The sequence below is a fragment of the Heloderma suspectum genome, chromosome 13 (assembly GCF_057233095.1).
Source record: "Heloderma suspectum isolate Gila_16-S chromosome 13, 16-S_ref, whole genome shotgun sequence".
NCBI lineage: Eukaryota > Metazoa > Chordata > Lepidosauria > Squamata > Helodermatidae > Heloderma > Heloderma suspectum.
This window is the reverse complement of record NC_139470.1, coordinates 25,574,389-25,594,476: the sequence shown is the minus strand read 5'-3', so window position 1 is coordinate 25,594,476 and position 20,088 is coordinate 25,574,389. Positions and strand designations below refer to the sequence as shown.

Genomic DNA, 20,088 nt, shown 5'->3' with positions numbered 1-20,088 from the left:
GGCATATCAGGTGCGTGTGTGCAAGCCGACACACTTTGGCGATCTGGTTGGTTCCACTTGCCGAATATTTGTTTTCTAGCTACATACACTTTTTGGGTATGGTTTTTATCCTGTACACTGCCTTGAGAGGATTTTGCCCTTAAAGGCAGCCTAAAAATAATTTTACATAAATAAATACACTTCCCCAACTTGGATCTTCCCAGAAACAAGGGCTCTACACCCCACAGCACTTCAATCTCTTTTGGACAGTCTCAGAACTGATTAGTCTCTTACATGTAAATGTAACTCAACTTTATTGGATGTTTCTGCAGGTGGGATTCTCTGTCCCCCTCCCCATTGTTTCTCCACTGAGTGGCGCCAGGGGCTTTGCAAAAGCGGGTGCGTACATGCCAGAAAGATTATAGCTACATCTGCAATCACAAACACTACCGTGCCCTGGCTCCCAGGTGGGGCTCTCCGTACCAAGCTCTGAGCTATTACTGTGCTTAAATGGGGCTTCTGCAGCAGGGAGCTCCCAGCCAATTACACCCCGGAGCAGAAAAACAGCTGCGTAGGCCTGTGTGCCCAAAGCCCTGAGAATGCTCAAAACACTGACTGAGCAATGCTATCTGGCTTGGCGACTTCAGAGGCAGGAAGGAAACGGAGACAGGAGGAGCTCAACTGGATGCAGCTTGCCGACGGCTCTGAACCAAGCTCCAGTGGATTAGAAGGCAGATGGATTCTGGATCCAGCTCTGAAAAGTGGGGGGAGGAGGGAACAGGACCCAAATGCACAACAGAACAAGGACACTGGGGATTTCTGGGTACAGAAGCAGTGTAACCACGAAGCCTGTACGTTTAAGCGACCCTAGTATTGTGAGGCTGAGGCCAGGAATGAAGTGCGCTCTCCAAAAACAGGAAAATCTTAGTCTAGCCACAGTTATTCTTGCCATATTTGATCTTGCTTTATTATTTACTGTTTTTAGGCTGGACCATAAGAGAGACTGGAGGACCTACAAAGAATCTTATGGCCATGCTCCTTTGTCAAAGTGTCTTGAACCTTTGCAGGTCGCTGCATGTCTATGCATTTCTTGTGAGGTTGATCTGCCACTAGAGAGAGCTTTATTATTGTGTACAGCTTTACTTGATCAGGAGTAAGCAGACTGACCAAAAACCTGTGCTATGTACCAAATGTCACTGGCATGAACACAGTGGCTCAGTCCATATGCAATGCTAAACCGTGATTTGGAGTTCACATGAGCCAGCCTCAGGTTCTTGCTCTCCAATGCAGACGAAGCCTTTTCTGTTCTCTCAGGAAGTTTAGGTTTGTGTTTTCAGTATTTACGATCTACTACTTCAGTCCCTGTGAGGTGTGGTTTTAAGTCTTGTACCTGATGGTGGTTTTACTTCCTCTATTTGTATTCTATTTTATGCTGTGATGGTATGTCTATTGATTTTATGCCGCATTGGATTTTATTGTTTTAATGTTATTTTATTTTATCTTCATTATTTTATTACTTTAAACTGAACTGTACAACACCTAGGAAAATCTATTTTATGGGGCATTTTAACAAATATAATAAAATCCAAGATTGCAGACTATAGTTTGTAAGGCAAGCACAAACGATGTTTTGTTGGTTCAGACAGCAAACTATGGCTTGCATTAAACAGGAACTAACTGAATATGAGCGCATTAAGGGTGGGGGGGTGGGGGAGTTTGTTACCCTGCAGTATGCCTCCATTTGAGGAACAAGAATGTTATGTCTGAACAAACCCAGTAGGTCTTAGACAGTGTCTTCCCATCCCCCTCTTACATATGGCAATAATATGGTCCTACCTGACAGGGGTGTTTAAAGAACTGAGATAACCAAAAAGTAATATATAAATACTAAATACTATCAGTACAGATCCTGCATGGAGAGAGGTGCAAGTGACTGATCTTGACAGAGATGGCAGATTTTTGCATGCATACACAGAATTAGAGGGTGGCCCGAATCCAGAGCCTGTTATCTTGGGATAAATCAACAGTGTAAACAGGACCCATAAGAAACAAAAGGACAGCCTGGATTCCCAGCCTGGGTATACAAGAGAGGCTGATTCAGAATAATCAGTGTTGCTGAGCAGTCGGACTGGATTCCTTTCCAAGTCTCGGCCACAGACACAACAGTTTGCGGCAAGGTCTGTGGGGTGGCCAAGGGAGAGCAAAGCCAAGAGGGCGTTGTGGATGCAGGCAGTCAGGCGAATGCAACGCAAGTGCTGAACCCACATCCTGAGGAGCAACAGGAAGCCTGCTGGAGACGGGAGCAGTCAAGGTTGCCACACCCACTGAACTACTCAGGCTGCTTTAAAACAAAAAGCATAGCAGATTGTGGCAGGGCAAAATGCCCCTCTGATGCATCTTTATTACAGGCATATGCAGTGAAGAACCTTAAGCAAGAGGTCGGAAATGCATAATTATCTGCATTGCTGGTAGGACCTGACCACCCAGTAACTTGGATCGCTCAGCCCCAACCAGGAAAGCATAGTCAAATACGGTACACCGATTTTACTTCACTATTATGATTTATTCCTACTGCAATTTTTTTTTAAGCTGTGGAACATTATGGCAAGGACTGGGATGACAGAGCAAAGGGTCAGCAGGAACAGTGCCATGCAGTGGTTCTGGAGCAATCGGCCCCTGTGCAGCCATCCAGCCACTGGACAGAGTGGATTTTAAAACAAAAAACATTTGCACAGCACTTGCAAGTGTTCAAGGCTCATCACGTGCATTAGTATGAGGCTGAGAGAACGCAGTTTGCCTAAGGCCATCTCTTGAGCTCTCGGCGAGGCGAGATTCAAATTGGTGACTCCTTGACCCATAGCTCAGTCTGTTAGCCACTATGCTCCACCAGCTGTTCTTGATTTTTTTAAAAATAAAGGTGGATTTTGTTTTTAAAACCTTGCAAATGGACCTGGCTTTGCACAGGTTGGAGCAGCCCTGACTTTAATACAGCCTTCAAGCAAACTCACGCAGTTGTTAGAGTTGCACACACAATGCCTGCCTGGCTGAGTGAAGCCATGTCCGCTGGCCCCCTTAGGCAGAGCCCCTGCCATGGTGCCCCGCTACAGCCCCTAAGGGAGGGGCCTATCCACTCTATTCCCCTAAGGAGGGGCTGCCCAACAGTAGAGGGGAGGGAGAAGCCATATAACTCTCGGCCTACTAATCTCCCCGGCTTCAAACTTTATGGCCTGCAGATCTATGCACTGGTTAGGGAAGTCTGCTCCAATGAAAATGTTACTGCAGGTTTCAACCACACAGACACATTTAAATTAATCAAAATTAATTAATTCATTTCAAAAAACAAAATAACCTCAAGCTGCACACCCCTAGTACACATGCCAAGTTTCAGGTGACTACGTTTCACTTTGTGTTATGGCACTGACAGACACACATCCTCTTTTATTATAGACACATTTCAGTTATATTAAATATTGCTTTTTAAAAGTAACTTAGTTTAAAACGAAATCAGATCACTCATTAAATCCTACTCCTCTTAAAAACCTGGCATGTGATCCAACACTGAATTAGAGCTCGCTTTTTCTACATAAAAGAAAAGACAAGTAAAAATAGGAGACTTCTGAGGCAATCGTAAAATAATATAACAGATCGTGTCTTGTACCCACGTTGTGAGTATTTATGACAGTCTTTCTCAACCTGGTGCCTTCCAGATATGTTGAACTACAACTCCCATCATTCCAGCCACACAAACACTGGCCATTTTGGCTGGAGATGATGGGAGTACTAATCCAACATATCTGGAGGGCACCACGTCAGGGAAGGCTGATGTAAACATGGGCATTTGCTTTTTAGTATGTCTTGTTGGATGTAAGTGGGGTTTCTCTGGCTTTTTAAAAGCTCATGCACTAGAACAGAGGTTCTCAACCTTTCACTCTGTCAAAGAACCTGGGTCTCACCATGATAGAAACAAAAAGCCCACTTTTTTCCAAGAAGGACATTTATATGTTTACAGGCATTCTGTTATTATATTTAACATTTATTGTAAGCTTTAAGGGCACTACAAAAGAGAGCTTCGGCTATGGGGTGGTATAAAAATGAAATAAAGCAGTAGTATTGCTGGAAGTAAATTTTATTACTATGGCTTTAAAACACAAACAAAAATAATAATTCTGTTAGTAGCTGAAAATTGTAATACTGTTAAGTATAAATTTTACTGCTATGGTAACGCTAAAACACAAAGATAATAAATAAAAAATTGCAGTAGTGTGTTATTGGGAATAAATGTTATTGCTATGACTAAAGCACAAACAATCAATAATCCCATTAGTAGTTAAAAAGGTCACTACTAGCGTGACAAAGGGTCAGATAGATAATCCGTGGCTGGCAGGGTCAGCAGAAGCCTGCATGTCACACTTGCATGTGGAAATGGGGGCGGAGGGAAAGCGAGTTCTTAGTAATTGTTATGAATACCCTGTGTCCCACCTAGACAGCTTCTGTGTCCCGCCAGTTGAGAACCACTACACTGGAGCCCTTCAGCAGAAGAGGCTACGTAACCCCAACATCTCCCAGGCACTGCCTGCCCTCCAACACACCAGCCCTGGCATTCCCCTGCCCCAGGGCATCATGTAACACACAACAAAGCTGAATAATCATGCAAGAAATCTTGCACAGAAACAATGTCCATACAGACAGAGAGAAGAGTGACATCAATGCACTCTGCACCCACAAGCTTTAGGAGTGAGAAGGTGAACAGCGGAGGGCAGCAGTGGCTGCCAGACCCTTCACCGGTGGCTCACCTTTTTGTGTTTCTTCGCCATCCACTTGTCCCAGTTGTTGAGCATATCCAGCCACTTGGATTCCCTCTGCCTCAGCACCTCCAGGGGCACCTCCTCCAGCCTAGGAAGGAGAAGAGAACAGGCCAATCTAGCTGACTGAAGATAGTCATTCCCCATCTGAAACAAGCATTGTTCTAGGGATAAGCTAAACCAGCCATCTCTAGCCTGGCCCCCTCCAGATATTGCTGGACTATAGCTCTATCAGCCACAGCCAGCACAGATAACAGTAAGGATGATGGGGGTTGTACTCCAAAACATCTGGAGAACGCCCGGTTGGGGAAGGCTGGGCTATACTCTTTCCTGTTTTTCCTTAGGCTGACGCTGGCAGGCAGCAGGTTCCTGATACGCTTCCCAGGCAATCAGAATAGATTCTCTCGCCAAAGGACTGATTTAATCAGCACCTAATTTACTGATTTCAGGGGACACAGGAAGGAGATCCGGAAAGAGACCCAGATGGTATATACCTAATGCCCACCCAAATGTCACAGACTACTACCAGGGTCTCCAGCGTGGTGTCCATGGTGGCCAGTGTGGCCAAAGAACCTCTCTTGGTGTCTGCCAGGCTCCCTGCCCTTCCTGATGTTTATTTTATTTAAGTTTTTTTAATTAAGAAAAAGTGTTTTCACTGGGAGGCTGGCATGCTGCAAAGCAAAGTGCTGCCCTGCAGCACCATCGTTATGTGGGTTCAAAAGAGCGGTTTTGTGTTTCAGAGCTCAGACGCCACCTCTGCCTTGTACTTAGGCTCTTGGGCAAGTCCCTTTTCTTTTAGTGGTGCACCCCACCAGCTTGGGAAGGACTGGCAGAGGGAAGGCACAACGGAGGGATGTCGGCAGGAAGGCAGACAAGACGGTTGAGGGCTGGCTTGTGAGGTGAGAAAGTGGACTAAGAGGCAGGGAAAAGATCCAGAATAGGCGAGAGGTGAGAAGCAAAGGCCTGAGGGGAAGATGCATGTAAGAGACAGAGGACTGAAGGAAAGAGGGAACTGCAGGAAACAGTTAATTGGTTCTATTAATAGAAGCCTTTCACATTTCCTCCCCAATTTATTTATTTATTATAATACTTTTATACCGCTTGATATATTAAAACCCCTAAGTGGTTCACAGCAGAATACAAGGTAACAAGATAAAAATAAATACTTAAATATCAAACAGTTAAAAACATTACAGAACCATAACCAATAAAACAGCGCAGTAGCAGAGTCCCTTACAGGCCATGGAAAGCCTGTGTGAACAAGTGTGTTTTCAAGAGGTGTTTAAAGTAGATGCTATTTCTACCTCTCGAACTTCATGATGGGAGAGTATTTCCCCATCCCCAAAGGAGAATCATCTCACAGAGACCAAGCGAACAGCCTGATTTCTGCTTCTCCCAACTTCCTCGATAGCTCATTTAATCTCTATCCTCTCATTACTTAAGGGAACCTAGAACAGGGGAAGGCAGAAGGCATATACTATACAACCACCTTCTGGCAGACCATCTAGTGTTTGCTCATCACTGGGATCCTGGAAAAGATGGACTTTGCTCTAATCCAGCAATGTACTTATGTTCCTGAGCAAGGATGCAACCCCAGGAAACATTAACAAAGATGACATAAACAGAGTACACACTCTTGTTTTGCACAGTTAAACACCCATTTGTGGACCATGGGGTTCCTAATAAAAATGGTAGACCATACAAGACTGGAGTCAGGTGCTATCTGGCTAACAGTAGGGTACATGGATTTCCGAGCAGTCCCTCAGCCAGGTACTGATTAAACCGGACTCTTCTTAGCTTCAGAGATCTCTCTCTCTCTCTCTCTCTCTCTCTCTCTCTCTCACACACACACACACACACACACACACACACAAACCAAGTATCTTCAGACCATACTCTGCTGTCTCCACAGCTCCTATGCTGTTGTCACAGATCAACCATCCTCTGCTGGCTGATCTATGAATCACTCTCTGCCAATATGCAGATCAGGAAGTTGCATGCTGTGAGTGAAGCAGCAATGTTCTGCTAAATATTAGGGCATACCCACCCTAATGACTTAACTGTCTTAATTGTAATCCCTCTCCCCAGGGAATCCTACTCAAATTCCCCGCCTACTCAAAACCACAATTCCCAAGATACCTTGGGGAAGCCATAACTTTTAAAGTGGTATAAAGCCAACCTTAGCCATGATTCTAAGAGTGGGGTTGGAGTTCCTTAGATTTTCAGCCTGTCCCACTTTCCCTTGGTGCAAACATAGTGCTGTTATGACACCCTGCATCATACGCTGAAATACGTTTGAGCTTCAGCCATTTCCACTGATGCTACTTGGTGCAGCCTGGGTGGGGCTCCCCACACATGAGCAAGGCCATGGTTAAAAGCAAGTTCCCAGGCTCAGTAAGCACAACTAGTTTATATACGCCCTCTGCAGATCAGCTCCAAGCAAAGTTTTCGGAAGCTGGGCCAGGGGATCAGGAGACCAAAAAGAAGGAGGAAGGAAGCAGACAGAACTAACTGGCCTGCCTCAGAGCTAAGCCAGCAGAGAAAGTGGGAACAGGCGGAAGTGTACATTTATGGAATCGATAGCACTGAGAAGCCAAAGCCACAGTCCACTTCCTCTCCTCCTGGCTTCTCATAAATGCAGAATGGCAGCAGAAGGGAGAAGCCAGCACAGGCTACATTCATGGAGCATCCTCGTGCTTTGAAACAATCCACAGGATGGCCAGGGGAAGAAGCTAGCCCTCTCCTGACAGTTCACTTGTTTCCTTTAAGCCAGGGGTGCAGAACGTATGTCCCGGGGCCAAATCTGGCCTTCCTAGAGTCCCAAGCTGGAACTCCAGTGTTCCCTAGGTGGCTACACCCCCTTTCCCGGACCACTGTCTGGTGGTTTCCCGGCTTCTGCAGAGTCCCCCCCCGCCCCCCGCTATTCTCAAAGGTTCAACTGCTTCTCCTAAGGCTTAATCACCAGCAGTAAGAACTTTAAGCTATACTACACTGGGATTTCTAATATTTTGGCCCCACCCACCACTGGAATGCAGCCCCCAAGAGCTTCTCTGAAATGGAATTCAGCCCTCAGGCTGAAAGAGGTTTAACACCCTGCTTTAAGCAGGGTAAAGTAACTCTACACCCAAACTATACCTGAGTCCAGGTTGTATGAGCTCAGATTTCACATGCAGCCCATTTCTTCAAGTTTACAAGGGCTACCACATTAAAAGCAGGAGGATTGGGGTAAGGACGACGTCACACAGCTCCCTTTGGGCCTTGAGTCTCACTTTTCCCAAAAGGCATGACAAGATGCGGTGGTTGGCACAGGTCCTGCCAATGGCACATGGGTGTGGGGGAGAGATTCAACGCACAGCATGGCTGGGCAGGAGGGAGGAGATGACCTCTCACTCCTTATCACCAGTCACAGAGCCCTTCTGGGAGAAAAGCAGGTGAGGCAAAGCAATTGAGGGCAAGTGAGCGACGGAGTACAGATGTGGGAAGAATTCAGCTCCCCCTCCCTATCATTAGATTTAACTCACTCTCCACCCCCACTCGCCTGGTTTACAGGGAATCACAGCAACCTGATGTTGACACACAAGTCTCCTGTCATAACATCTAATTTGGCCCTAAATCATCTCGAAAAGTAGACTTCAAAACATCCTCTCTAGAACTGGAGATTTTTCCATGACACAGTTCAAATCCAGATGTCATCCCATGTGGCAGCAGCCAAGCCTTGCCTGCAAACACTGCAGGGGAGTTTGGCATGCAAAATGGTCGTCCCTTGCCAGAATGGCAAGAATCTATCTTGAATCTATATTAGAGCTGGCTAGAATAGTGGACATCTGCCAGCACAACCCAGTGCCCTCCAGATGTGTTGGCCTACAACTCCCACATGCCCCAGCCAGCCATTTGCCAACCAGGCGCCTCTGGGAAGCCCACAAGTACGAAGGGTGTTTGTCTATTTCCTGAAACTTTAAAATAAAGCTTCGTTCTAGCAAAAAAGGAGACCTAAGCATCTACAGCAGCCTTCCCCAACCTGGCGCCCTCCAGATGTGTGACTAAAACTCCCATTAGGCCATGCTGGCTGGGGTGACGGGAGTTGTTACCCTGGAGGGCTCCAGGTTGGGGAAGTCTTTTAGGATAACTCTCAACAAACACTCAATAGGCATACAAAGCTTCCCCCACCATCACAAAGCTGTTTGTTGGGGCCAGCATTCCCCAACCTGGTGCCCTCCAGATATGCCAATGGCCCTGCTACTTGGGGACAATGGGAGTTATAGCCCAACACATCTGGAGGCACCAGATTGGGGGAAGGCTGCTCTAAATCTTTTGAGTCACACCTGTACCCCACTTGTTATAGACAACGTGCATTTTTAGACCTGTCTCACTCCAGCAATGGGTCAAAGTAGGTAACAAAGCCATAAACCAAGGATCCCCTGGGCAGAGATTGTGCTGCTGCATAGGGAGCAGGAGGGGAGGGAGAGAACCAGCTCTATGCCTGGCTTATGCCACATGCAAGTCTGATTTGGGCACTGTTGGGGTGGTGTGTGTGTGTGTGTGTGTGTGTGTGTCTAGCTTTAATGTACTCCAGCACATGCTGAGCTAAGCATGAATTAAATGGGCAGAATTCTTTGCAGGCAGCTGCCAGGGGAAGAATCAAGCGTTCTCCATAGAGAACTACATTTCGTTGAAATTTTAGTTTCCCTCATCCTTGCCCCCACTCATGTGTCTGGGCAACTGGGGGCCAGGAGCACAATTCAGCCCTCCACATAACCCCTCAACACAAACCTCCTGATGCCATCATGTACCTCTGTGGGAAAAGGTTCCTGGGTGAGCAGACGCTAGAAAAGGGCTCTTTAATCCCCCTCTTCTTCTCCTCTGCAGAGAACAGAAGCTTTGGTTTGGCAAAGTTCCTCCACTTACGAGGGGCCCCAGCTGCAACCCCACAACCCAAGGTCAACAGCAACAGAGGGTCTCTTCTGCACCTCAGCTACTCACTCCCATTTGCCTGCATGTTGGGGTATGCACAGAAGTGAGGCACCAGGGTGCGTGCGTGGGTGGGCAGGGTGGCACGCATGCAGGCATGCTGCCAAAGTCTCTGTTGCCTTTTTCAGTGGAAAGGAGGGGGTGTAAAGAGCCCTTCGCTTAAGTCCATGCATGAGCCTGTGCAGCTGGCACTTCAGCCTTTGCCCATCATTAGAAGCCACCACTGACAAAGGCCGTGCACAATGAATTATGAAGCAGAATGCCCAAAACAAGATACCTACTCATAGTGTTCACAATTACTAGATGACTTATTCTTTGCAAAAAACCCGAAGAGCCCCAGAAGTATCAAGGGACTGAACACCCAAAGCCCAACATGACCTTCCCCAAACTGGTGCCCTCCAGATGTTTTGGATTTTAAAAAGGGAGGGTCTTTTTGATGGTGGCACCTCTTCCCCCGTCCCCGATTATGGAATGCAGACCTCTCCCCAGTGAGGTCTGGCTGGCTCCAATATTGTCATCTTTTTGGTGTTGGATTAAGACTTTCCACTACTCTCATGCATCTGATGGCACAGGATGGGGCTTTTTAATTTAGTTGTTTTATGAGGTTCTGGTATTTTATTGTTAATTGTTTTTAGCTGTTTTAAATTGGTTTAAACTTTTGTATGTTTCAATCCTTGTTGTTAAGATGCCTTGAGACCTTTTTCCGAGAAAGGTGTTAAATAAATGTAATAAACATTACTATTATTATTAACTCCCACAAGCCCCTGGCAACATGGCCAATGGGCAGGAATGCTGGGAGTTATAGTCCAAAACATCTGAAGGGCACCAGGATGGGGAAGGCTGGTTTAATGTGAGCTCTTAAAGTGCTATATCCCAAGGTTTCTAGGAAGATTCTAAAGCAGCCTTCCCTAGCCTGGTGCCCTCCAGATGCACTGGGAGTTTAGTGCAACACATCTGGAGGGTAACAGGTCCAGGACGGCAGTTTACAGATTCTCCCAGCTCCTTCTTCTGAGCAAGTAGTAGCAGGCTAGAACTAGAAGCCACTCTACACCAGTGGAAGCACTGGAACTATGGAACTGTTTCCAGGTATTTGGGGATGAGACTGGAGGACAGTCTGCAGAGGAAGAATTACAGGGGAACCTGCATGAGAGCGAGCAAGAGGCTGAAGGTCAGTCAAGCAGAGGCGATGAAACCCAGGCCTACAACAACAAGAAGAGAACAGGAGTAGTAGTGGGAGACTCCTTGCTGCATGGGATCGAGACCCAAGTATGTTGCGAAGACCCATGGACTCGCCAGGTATGCTGCCTCCCAGGAGGATGGATTAGAGACATGACTGAAGGTTTGCCTACACTCATAAAGCCCACTGACAGGTATCCCTTTCTTCTCATCCATGTGGGAACAAAAGATACCGCCAAGCAGAGCTACGAAGAAATCACGTCAGACTTTGCAGCTTTGGGAAGTAAACTCAAGAACTTTGGGGCCCAGATAGTTTTCTCATCCACCCTTCCAGTAGTTAGAAGAGGGATAGAAAGGGAAAGAAAAATACTCCAGGTGAATGACTAGTCAGGAAGGCTAAAGCTGAGAACGAGCTGAGGTTAGAGAGGGATGCTAAAAGCAACATAAAGGCTTTCTTCAGGTATGTACATAGTAAAAGACAGGGGAAAGAAATGGTGGTTCAACTATGAAATAAGGATGGCAAAATGGTAACAGATGACAAGGAAAAGGTAGAAGGGTTCCATTCCTACTTTGGCTCAGTCTTCTCCCAAAAGAGGGTTTATGGCCCCCCTGGCAAAGGCGAAGTACAGGTTGAAGGGGCAGGACTGCAGCTTGAGATCAACAGGCATATGGTCAAGGAACACCTAATTACTTTGAATGAGTTCAAATCTCCAGGGCCAGATGAACTGCATCCTAGGAACTGACAGAAGAACTCTCGGAACTACTGTCTATTATCTTTGAGCAATCATGGAGGACGGGTGAAGTGCCAGATGATTGGAGGAGGGCTAATGTTGTCCCTATCTTCAAAAAGGGCAAAAAGGAGGAAACTGGGAACTACAGAACAGTCAGTCTGACATCAACCCCTGGGAAAATTCTGGAGCAGATGATAAAGCAATCAGTCTGTAAGCACCTTGAAAACAATGCAGTGATTACTCAAAGCCAACATGGATTTGTCAAGAACAAATCCTGCCAGACTAATCTGATCTCATTTTTTGATCAGGTAACCTCCCTTGTGGACTGTGGGAATGCTGTGGACATAATATACCTCGACTTCAGCAAAGCTCTCGACAAAGTGCCCCATGATAGCCTGATGAGCAAACTAGCTCAAAGTGGGCTAGATTAAGCAACTATCAGGTGGATCCACAGTTGGCTACAGAATCGGACTCAAAGAGTGCTTATCAATGGGATCTTCTCAAACTGGGGAGAGGTAATGAGTGGGGTACCACAGGGCTCAGTCCCGGGCCCAGTGCTCTTCAATATTTTTATTAATGACTTGGAGGAGGTGGTGCAGGAAAGGTTATCAAATTTGCAGATGACACAAAATTGTGTGGGATAGCTAATACCTTGGAAGACAGAAACAAAATTCAAAGTGATCTTGATAGACTGGAGCACTGTGCAGAAAACAGAATGACATTTAATAGGGATAAATGCCAAGTTCTGCACTTAGGAAAAAGAAACCAAATGCACAGTTACAAGATGGGGGATATGTGGCTCAACACTACAAGCGAGAAGGATCTTGGAACTGCTGTAGATCACAAGCTGAATATGAGCCAACAATGTGAAGTGGCTGCAAAAAAGGCAAATGCTATTTTGGGCTGCATTCATAGAAGCATAGCTTCCAAACCCCGGGAAGTACTAGATCCCCTCTACTCAGCACTGGTTAGGCCTCATCTGGAGTACTGTGTCCTGTTCTGGGCACCACACTTTAAGAAGGATGCGGACAAGCTGGAGAGGGTTCAGAGGAGGGCAACAAAGGTGATCAGGGGACTGGAAACAAAGCCCTATGAGGAGAGACTGAAAGAACTGGACATGTTTAGCCTTGAGAAGGCTGAGGGGAGATAGGATAGCGCTCTTCAAGTCCTTGAAAGGTTGTCCCAGAGAGGAAGGCCAGGATCTCTTCTCCATCATCCCAGAATGCAGGACACGGAATCATGGGCTCAAGTGACAGGAAGCCAGATTCCAGCTGAACATCAGGAGGAACTTCCTGACTGTTAGAGCAATACGACAGTGGAACCCATGACCTAGGGAGGTGGTGGGCTCTCCCACACTGGAGGCATTCAAGATGAGGCTGGACAGCCATCTGTCAAGGATGCTCTGACTTGGGTTCCTGCATTGAGCAGGGGGTTGGACTCGATGGTCTTGTAGGCCCCTTCCAACCCTACTATTCTGTGATTCTATGAAGCTCCGGAGCCTACATCAGCTGCCTTCTCAGAGTAAACTGAACGAGTGTTTCAGTGCATTTACCTCTGAATCTCTTGGCTGAGGCTGAAGGGTCAAGCCCAGTATATATACCGGGGGGGGGGGGGGGGCTGAAATCTTTAATCCAAGACCACAGTTACATGTTCGGAATGGGATCAACTGCTTGAGGCTCCCAATTCTGCCTGAAGAGGTCTTTGTCTGCCACCATGAACAGGCTAGACAACTCATCTGGAGTTCAGGGGATGCTGGACAAGGTCCCTTTTGTTTTCATACTGGGGTTGGATGGAAAAAGGCTGTGATGCAGAACTCCACAAAGCATCCTGAAATCGGCAGGCACATCTTTCCAGTGGCTTTCTGGCTGTCACTCTTCCGATGAGATTACAGTAACCCTGACTGCTCCCAGTCTCTGGAACCCCCTGCCAAGGGTGCTAGCTCCATCTTTGCTGTCCCTCTGCCAGGAAGCAAAGCTGTTCTTGTTCAGACATGCTTGGGCTTTTAAGCTGACACTGAAGTAGGTTTGATGGGTGCCATTCATTTCTTTTCTACTGATGCGTTTTAATTGATTTGCTTCTGTTTTAATTCTAATCATGTATTTTATCTTGTATTTTACTGTTATCAGCCACCTTGAGCACTATTTGTCATGGAAGGCGGGATGTAACATTTAATAAATAAACAGCACGTGGCAAGACTGAGTCTATGCACATTTCTCAGGTTAAAGTATGCCAACCCTACCAAAAACAGCTGCCAGAACACGTCTCCTTGCCTGTAGTGGTAGACCTACAGCTAACCCAGTTAACATAGCCTTTAACCACCACTCATCTCACTAGAAGGAGAGCTAGTGCAGTGGCGATGAGACAGAGTCAAGAAGCAGCAAAGTCACCATTTCACTTCTTGCCTCTGTCAACAACTGGCTTCGGTCAAGCCATCATTCTCTCAGCCTCAATGCACACACAGTCACCACTGCAATACAGGAATAATAGCGATCTACCTTATGAAGGAGCTGCAGTAAGGATTACTGACAATGCATGAAGTACTTCAAATGCTTAAGGAAGGGGTGGGCAACTTATCACCCTGCAAACTTTGTTGGACTGAAACCCCCATCATCCCTCCCCCATTGGCTATGCTCATGCTGGCTAGAGCTGATGGGAGTTGCAGTCCAACAACATCTGGAGGGCCACCAGTTGCCCACTGACTTAAGATATTACAACAACTGGAAAAAGGACACAGTCTGACATGGGTTGCCTGTGATTGCAGTAAGAGGTATTTAATCCCCCATCTTCACCAATGGGGCGGCTAATCCCGTAATCCACCACAGTAGCATTCCCGTGGATTTGTGATAAAGGTAAATGGGATGTCAAGGGGCAAAGGGCTTTCTCCACTACTCATGTCAAGATTTGTCAGTTTTAACTTTCTTGATGGTAAGGAACCATACATTCCTCATTTTCTCTCCTCGACCCCACCTACCCTAGATAATCATACTGGATCAAAAGCTGGGGCTAACCACCATCTGTTGGGCTCACGCGTCTCTTTCACTTGCAGTACATTGTTCGTCGTATGTGGCAGGCTGAGAAATAATGCCAACTCTCTCTGAAGAGATCTGGAGCCAATAGTAGTATCTTCTCCAGAGAGTAGATTCAACCACCTCATCAACCATGGTTAAGTGGTACAACAGCATCAACCTTAACCATGGTAAACACCAGCCAGGCTTGCCCCTTAACCCTGGATTTGAAACCAACATTTAACAGTTATGTCTACGCCATTCCACAGTCACCAAAACCAACAAGCCAACTGCCTGGTCTCCAAGCAAGGTAACTCAACTGTGCTTGTCTAACCTTCCTGAGAACTTTAAGCTCACATATGTTGGTTTAATAATACACTCCTCATTAAGTTGGAGACACACAGCCTAGCAAAACTGGCCCCATTCCTGGCTTGATTACCGGTTCCGGGCCAGGGCGGCAGCCAAAAACAGATAGCCAAAAATCTGTGGATGTGGCAGAAGTTCTAGGAGCCGGAAGCCAAGCCAAGTTGCACACAGAGCAGTGTCTTCATAAGTCATCCTCTTGCAATGAGGCTGCATCTAACAGAACCTGCACAGCACAACTTGTTGCCAAAAAAGGAGACACAAGTCTGGAAACAAGCAATGCTGCCAAACCAGACCGGGATATATAAATGGGGAAGCCAGGAGAATGCATTCCACAGATTTCTAGCAGTCAGCCAGCTCTTTGTGCAAAGGGTGGGACTGGCCTCACAAGTCCAGGACACAACTTTCCATCAGTAGTTCAGAGTTTAAGGGCCAGCAATTTGGAGGAATTCCTGGAAAATCCAGCAGCTCTAACTGAAACTGAAGCTAAGCTGTAAACAAGGTAGCTTTCATCCTGCTAAACTCCTTCCCAGTTGAAAACTGTCTCGAGGTTTACAGCTCTTGAAAACCCAGGCTTCAGTTTCTGTTAAACCTGCTGGATATCCATCCATTTGCTGGCCCTTGGACTTCTGATGGAAAATTGACATGAGACCCTCCCTCCCCAGAAAAAGAACCCAGCTACATTCAAAATCAAGTCCAAATAGAGGAGCCTTACAACACACTTCCAAAAAGATGCTCAGGCTTCAGCTTTAGCAAGCCTCCAAGGAAAGTAGCAGCCATGCGGATCATTCATTTATTTAAAATATTTTACACCTCACTGCCCCATGTGCTTGAGGCTGCTTGAAACAAAAACACACATTAAAACCATTCTGGAACACCCACACACTGCAGCAGCAATTTTTTGAAAGACCAAAATCAGCACTAGTTATGTCATTCCACACAGCCTAAATTAACCAAAAGCCTGGAAAAACAAATCGGTCTCACCATGTTTGCTTAAGGCCAGGAAGGTGGTACCAATACAAGCTGTAATACCGAGGGCATGCAAGCATCTCCCAGGCACAACTGCTACCCATGTTTTTCCCATAAAGGGATATATGAAGCCAGATCTTGGCCATGGCCATGCTGGCTGGGGATGGTGAAAGTTGTAGTCCAACCCATCTGGAGGGCACCAAGTTAGGGGAGGCTGCCCCATTCAATTCAGGCATTAGCTTCACTTTACAGAGCAGGGGAGACCATTTCTAATCTGTCTTGAAGGGGTTGAAAGAGTAATGTCCAAGCAGACTCTACTGGGTGAAGGAGTTTATTTAAGTTTTTATCCCACCCTTCTTCCAAGAATCTCAAGACTCCCTCCTTTTTAATCATCCACTCTGTAAAGAAGGCTAGGCAGAGAGTGCACACACGCACACCAGCAACCTTTGTGGCTGAGTGGAGATTTGAACCCAGGTCTCTCTAGTCTAAATCTGACTGCTCTAGCCACTACAACACACAGGGTCTCTCCAAAGTGATTCTGAATCAGTGTGTGTGAATATGAACCATGTGTGCAGGCTACACATGGGTGCCATGATGGACTGAGAATGCCAAGTCAGAGCCCACCTCTCTCCACGCCCCAAGCCTTGCCTGGACCAAGTAGCCACTTCCAACCAACCAACCAACCAACCAAACCAACCAACCAACCAACGAAAGTAGTCTTAAGGAAGGTGGGGGCTCCCAAGAACCACCAAAAACCAACTTCCACCAGAATTTGTAGGCAACACCAAAATCAGACACACACACACACACACACACCTCCACACCCCTCTGGCCCAAGGCACGTTGCCGCCTGAAGTGAGTACCTGCCACCGCTGCCCCACTCCCCCCCCCCCGATCCGCTTGGCAACTAGCTAGCCCAGCTGCACCCGCCCACCCACTTTTGGGGGCACGTGCATACGCACGCCTACCTCACCACCACTCCCTACCATCAGCTGCTTCCAGCTTGTGCAGCAGCCATAGGGCTCCTAGGTCAGCTGAAGTATCACAAGAGTTCAGGGACTTATCGCAGGCACTCCGCAATTGCCACACAAGATGGAAGCAGCTGACAGCAGGAGTAGTGGCAAGGCGGGTGCATGAGCTGAAAAAAGTGGGTGGGCATGGCCAGCGGGCAGGCGGGAGGCGCACAAGTGAGTGGCCACTTCTTCCAGCCACCTGCATGGTTGGCCAGCAGGACCAAGAAGCGGCGGGCCCTTTGGAGAGGGACAGCAGTGCAATTTGCCACTCTTCCCATATTCTGCCACTTGACGTGCTTGCATCTGCCTGCTTCATGGTAGGGCCAGCCATGCACACATGCTTCAAACAGCTACAGACGCTCCCAGCAACTTGCTGTTCCTCCTACAGGAGGGAGACACTGGCAGGAGGCAGATAAAAGCTGCTTCCCCAACTATACTCAAGCCAAGTGCACAGCAATGCACAGAAATCCTACACTAGGATAGAAAACCACTTCTGCAATAGCCCAAAGTTGGCAGCACTTGCCGGAAATGGAACAGCAAGATCCTGGAGCTTCTGACAGCTGTTGCAGATGCATCAGCAGATTCATTCCTCACCTAAACCAGGAGATCCCCATTCTATTCCTCTTTGCTTGGCTGGTGACTATCATTCTCCTGGCCAAATGCCCGTTCCAGATGGTGGGAAGTGCCAAGGAGCGACGGCAATGGATTTTCCCAGTTTTCAAGACTCAGCTGAAACCATATGCGCAGCCCCAGCTTTTGCTGATGGGATGGGCCAGCTCAATTTTCACTGTGCCATCAAACACCAATGAATAAAGACAAAATCTGTCCAAGGACTTCTGTAGAGGTTATTCAGGGGTAAGAGCTTGATTTCTTCAAGTTCTCTTGAACATCTTTTGCGCACACCTATGTGGGCAGAAATCAAGGTACGGTCCACCTGGAACTAGCTAGCTAGCTAAACTCATCAGGAAAGGTATATACCCAGGCTGTGTGTACTTAAAAAACAGAATTGTACATGAAGGTAATGCAAAATCTAACAACCAAAGTTAAATTTTGCTAATTGGTCAAGCTTTACAAGATCTGCACAATTTTGTGGTGAAGCAGTGATTGGCAGAGCTGCCTTGATGCAACAGAAAGGCAATGCAGGCAGCACAGTCTCTAGCAGCCATTGGTTCAGCTTTTCTGTTCTAAGGAGGTCTGGCTGTCCTGCTCTTACCATAGTGAAGTGGGGATGCAGAAAGGGCAAGGAAAGGAGATGTAGAAGCAGTGCAGGCCAAGAAAAGCAGAAGCCTGAGAGACAGTGTAGGAAAGGAAGGCTGTGAAAAGAAATGGTCAGAATGAAGGCAAAGGGAGAAGGCTAGAGCAACGAGTAAGAGAAGGAAAAGTGTGGGGGGCGGGGGAGAGAGGAAAGTTCTACATAGTCAGCTTAAGAGGTGAGAAATCACATTTGAAGTCAGGCGAGTCTTTGGCTGAAGGCCTCTGAGTGGCCCAGGAAGGCCACTGCCTATTCTTGGACAACAGCACTACAAAGTCTAGAGCACTCTTGGCCAGTAGCCTAATAATCCAGTTCCTACTAGCCAATCACTCTCAACCACAGCCATCGCAGAAAATGTGAAAAAAACTTCAAGCTTTTTTACTTTGCAAGCTGGCCGACTGCCACATTTAAAATGGACTTTGCTTTTCACAGCTGCAGTGCTTGATTCCGTTATTTTTTAAGTGTTGCAACAAAGCCCATGCTGGCATTCCAGAGTAGGAGTCAAAGAGAAAAAATGGTCAAGTCCCAAATATTATAGGGATGCTATAATTTACCTCTTGGACTATGACTGGGAAGATCTGGTTGAAATCCGCATTCAGCCATGAAGCTCAATGGGTGACCTTGGGTCAGTCACCAACTCTCGGCCTAATCTACCTTTTACAAAGTTGTTGTAAGGATAAAATGGGGGCAGGGGGAGGACCTTGTATGCTGCCTTGAACTCCTCGGAGGAGAGGTAAAATATAAATGTTATTTAAAAAGATAAACCTATGGCAATTACAAAAGCCAAATTATCAAGAAGATCAAGGCCTCTTTGATATTGTTCTAAGAAATGAAGTCTTTCAAAGTCTAATCAACGAAACATCGAATTATAAGATACCCAGTCCTATGCAGAAGCAAACAAGACATCATAGCCTTGTTCACTCTCTCATATCCCTTTCCAGAAGAGGAAAAAAACACACATACATGCCAACAAATGGTTGGCCAACATACATAAATAACCATGAATTGAAAGAATATGAGAGGTGTTTCAGCCTCGTGAACATCTGATGTCACCTTATTCCAAATCTGAATTTTGGCTCATCCAGCTCCACATTGGCCCTGTTCAGACATAACGTTAAGCCATGATGGTTAAGTGTTTTGTGCTAACTATGGTGGCTTAGCATGCTGTGTGTAAAGCATTTTTCCTAACCATGGTGGCTACATAATCACAGTTTAACCATGCTCACTAACCACACTCTGCAGCAGGGTTAGCAGCCCTAACGGTGGCCTGGCATGATGTCTGACAGGCTCCCGTGGTTATCCGAGCACTGCCACAGAGCTCCGCGGCAAGAGCAGCCAAAAATGGCCCTGCCACTCCCGCCACCACATGAGATCTCCATGGTTGAAATCTGCCTAGCAACACACAACATGGCAGCCAAGAGCCAGCCTCCTCGCTTTCCGTCCCTGCCCACAGTACATCTCCATCCCCACCCATACTAGGCAATTGGAGAAGTGTGTGGGGAACAAAGATGCTTTTGATCCCACACCGCTGTTATCAGCACAGCAACCTTGAGTGCCTCACACTCCCAGGCACAAGCACCTGTGTCTGCTGCAATAAGGGAAAACATCCCCACCCAAGATGGCTGCCTGTGGCTGCTGCGGCACCAAGCCCCAAGATGAACACCTGTGGCTGCTTGCTCCGCTGAGGCCGCTGGGATGTGTGGCAGCCCGTCCGGAGGCCTGCAGTGTTTTGTTGGACTGAAGGTAGTTAGGGAGTGTTTAGGCTAACCACGCTGCAGGCTGTTGTTCTGGTGGTGGGAGCATGCAGCATGGTTAGTGGTAACCACCATG

General features: G+C 47.0%; 1 protein-coding gene across 1 annotated transcript in view; it reads right to left on the bottom strand.

Annotated features, from left to right (window-relative positions):
* The window catches only part of TBC1D10A (TBC1 domain family member 10A), a 48,675-nt gene that overhangs the window by 18,787 nt on the left and 9,800 nt on the right, over nucleotides 1–20,088 (bottom strand). The window contains exon 2 of the mRNA XM_084819227.1: nucleotides 4,773–4,872. Coding sequence (XP_084675353.1) covers nucleotides 4,773–4,872 — 100 coding nt within the window. The remainder of the gene's footprint in view (nucleotides 1–4,772; nucleotides 4,873–20,088) is intronic.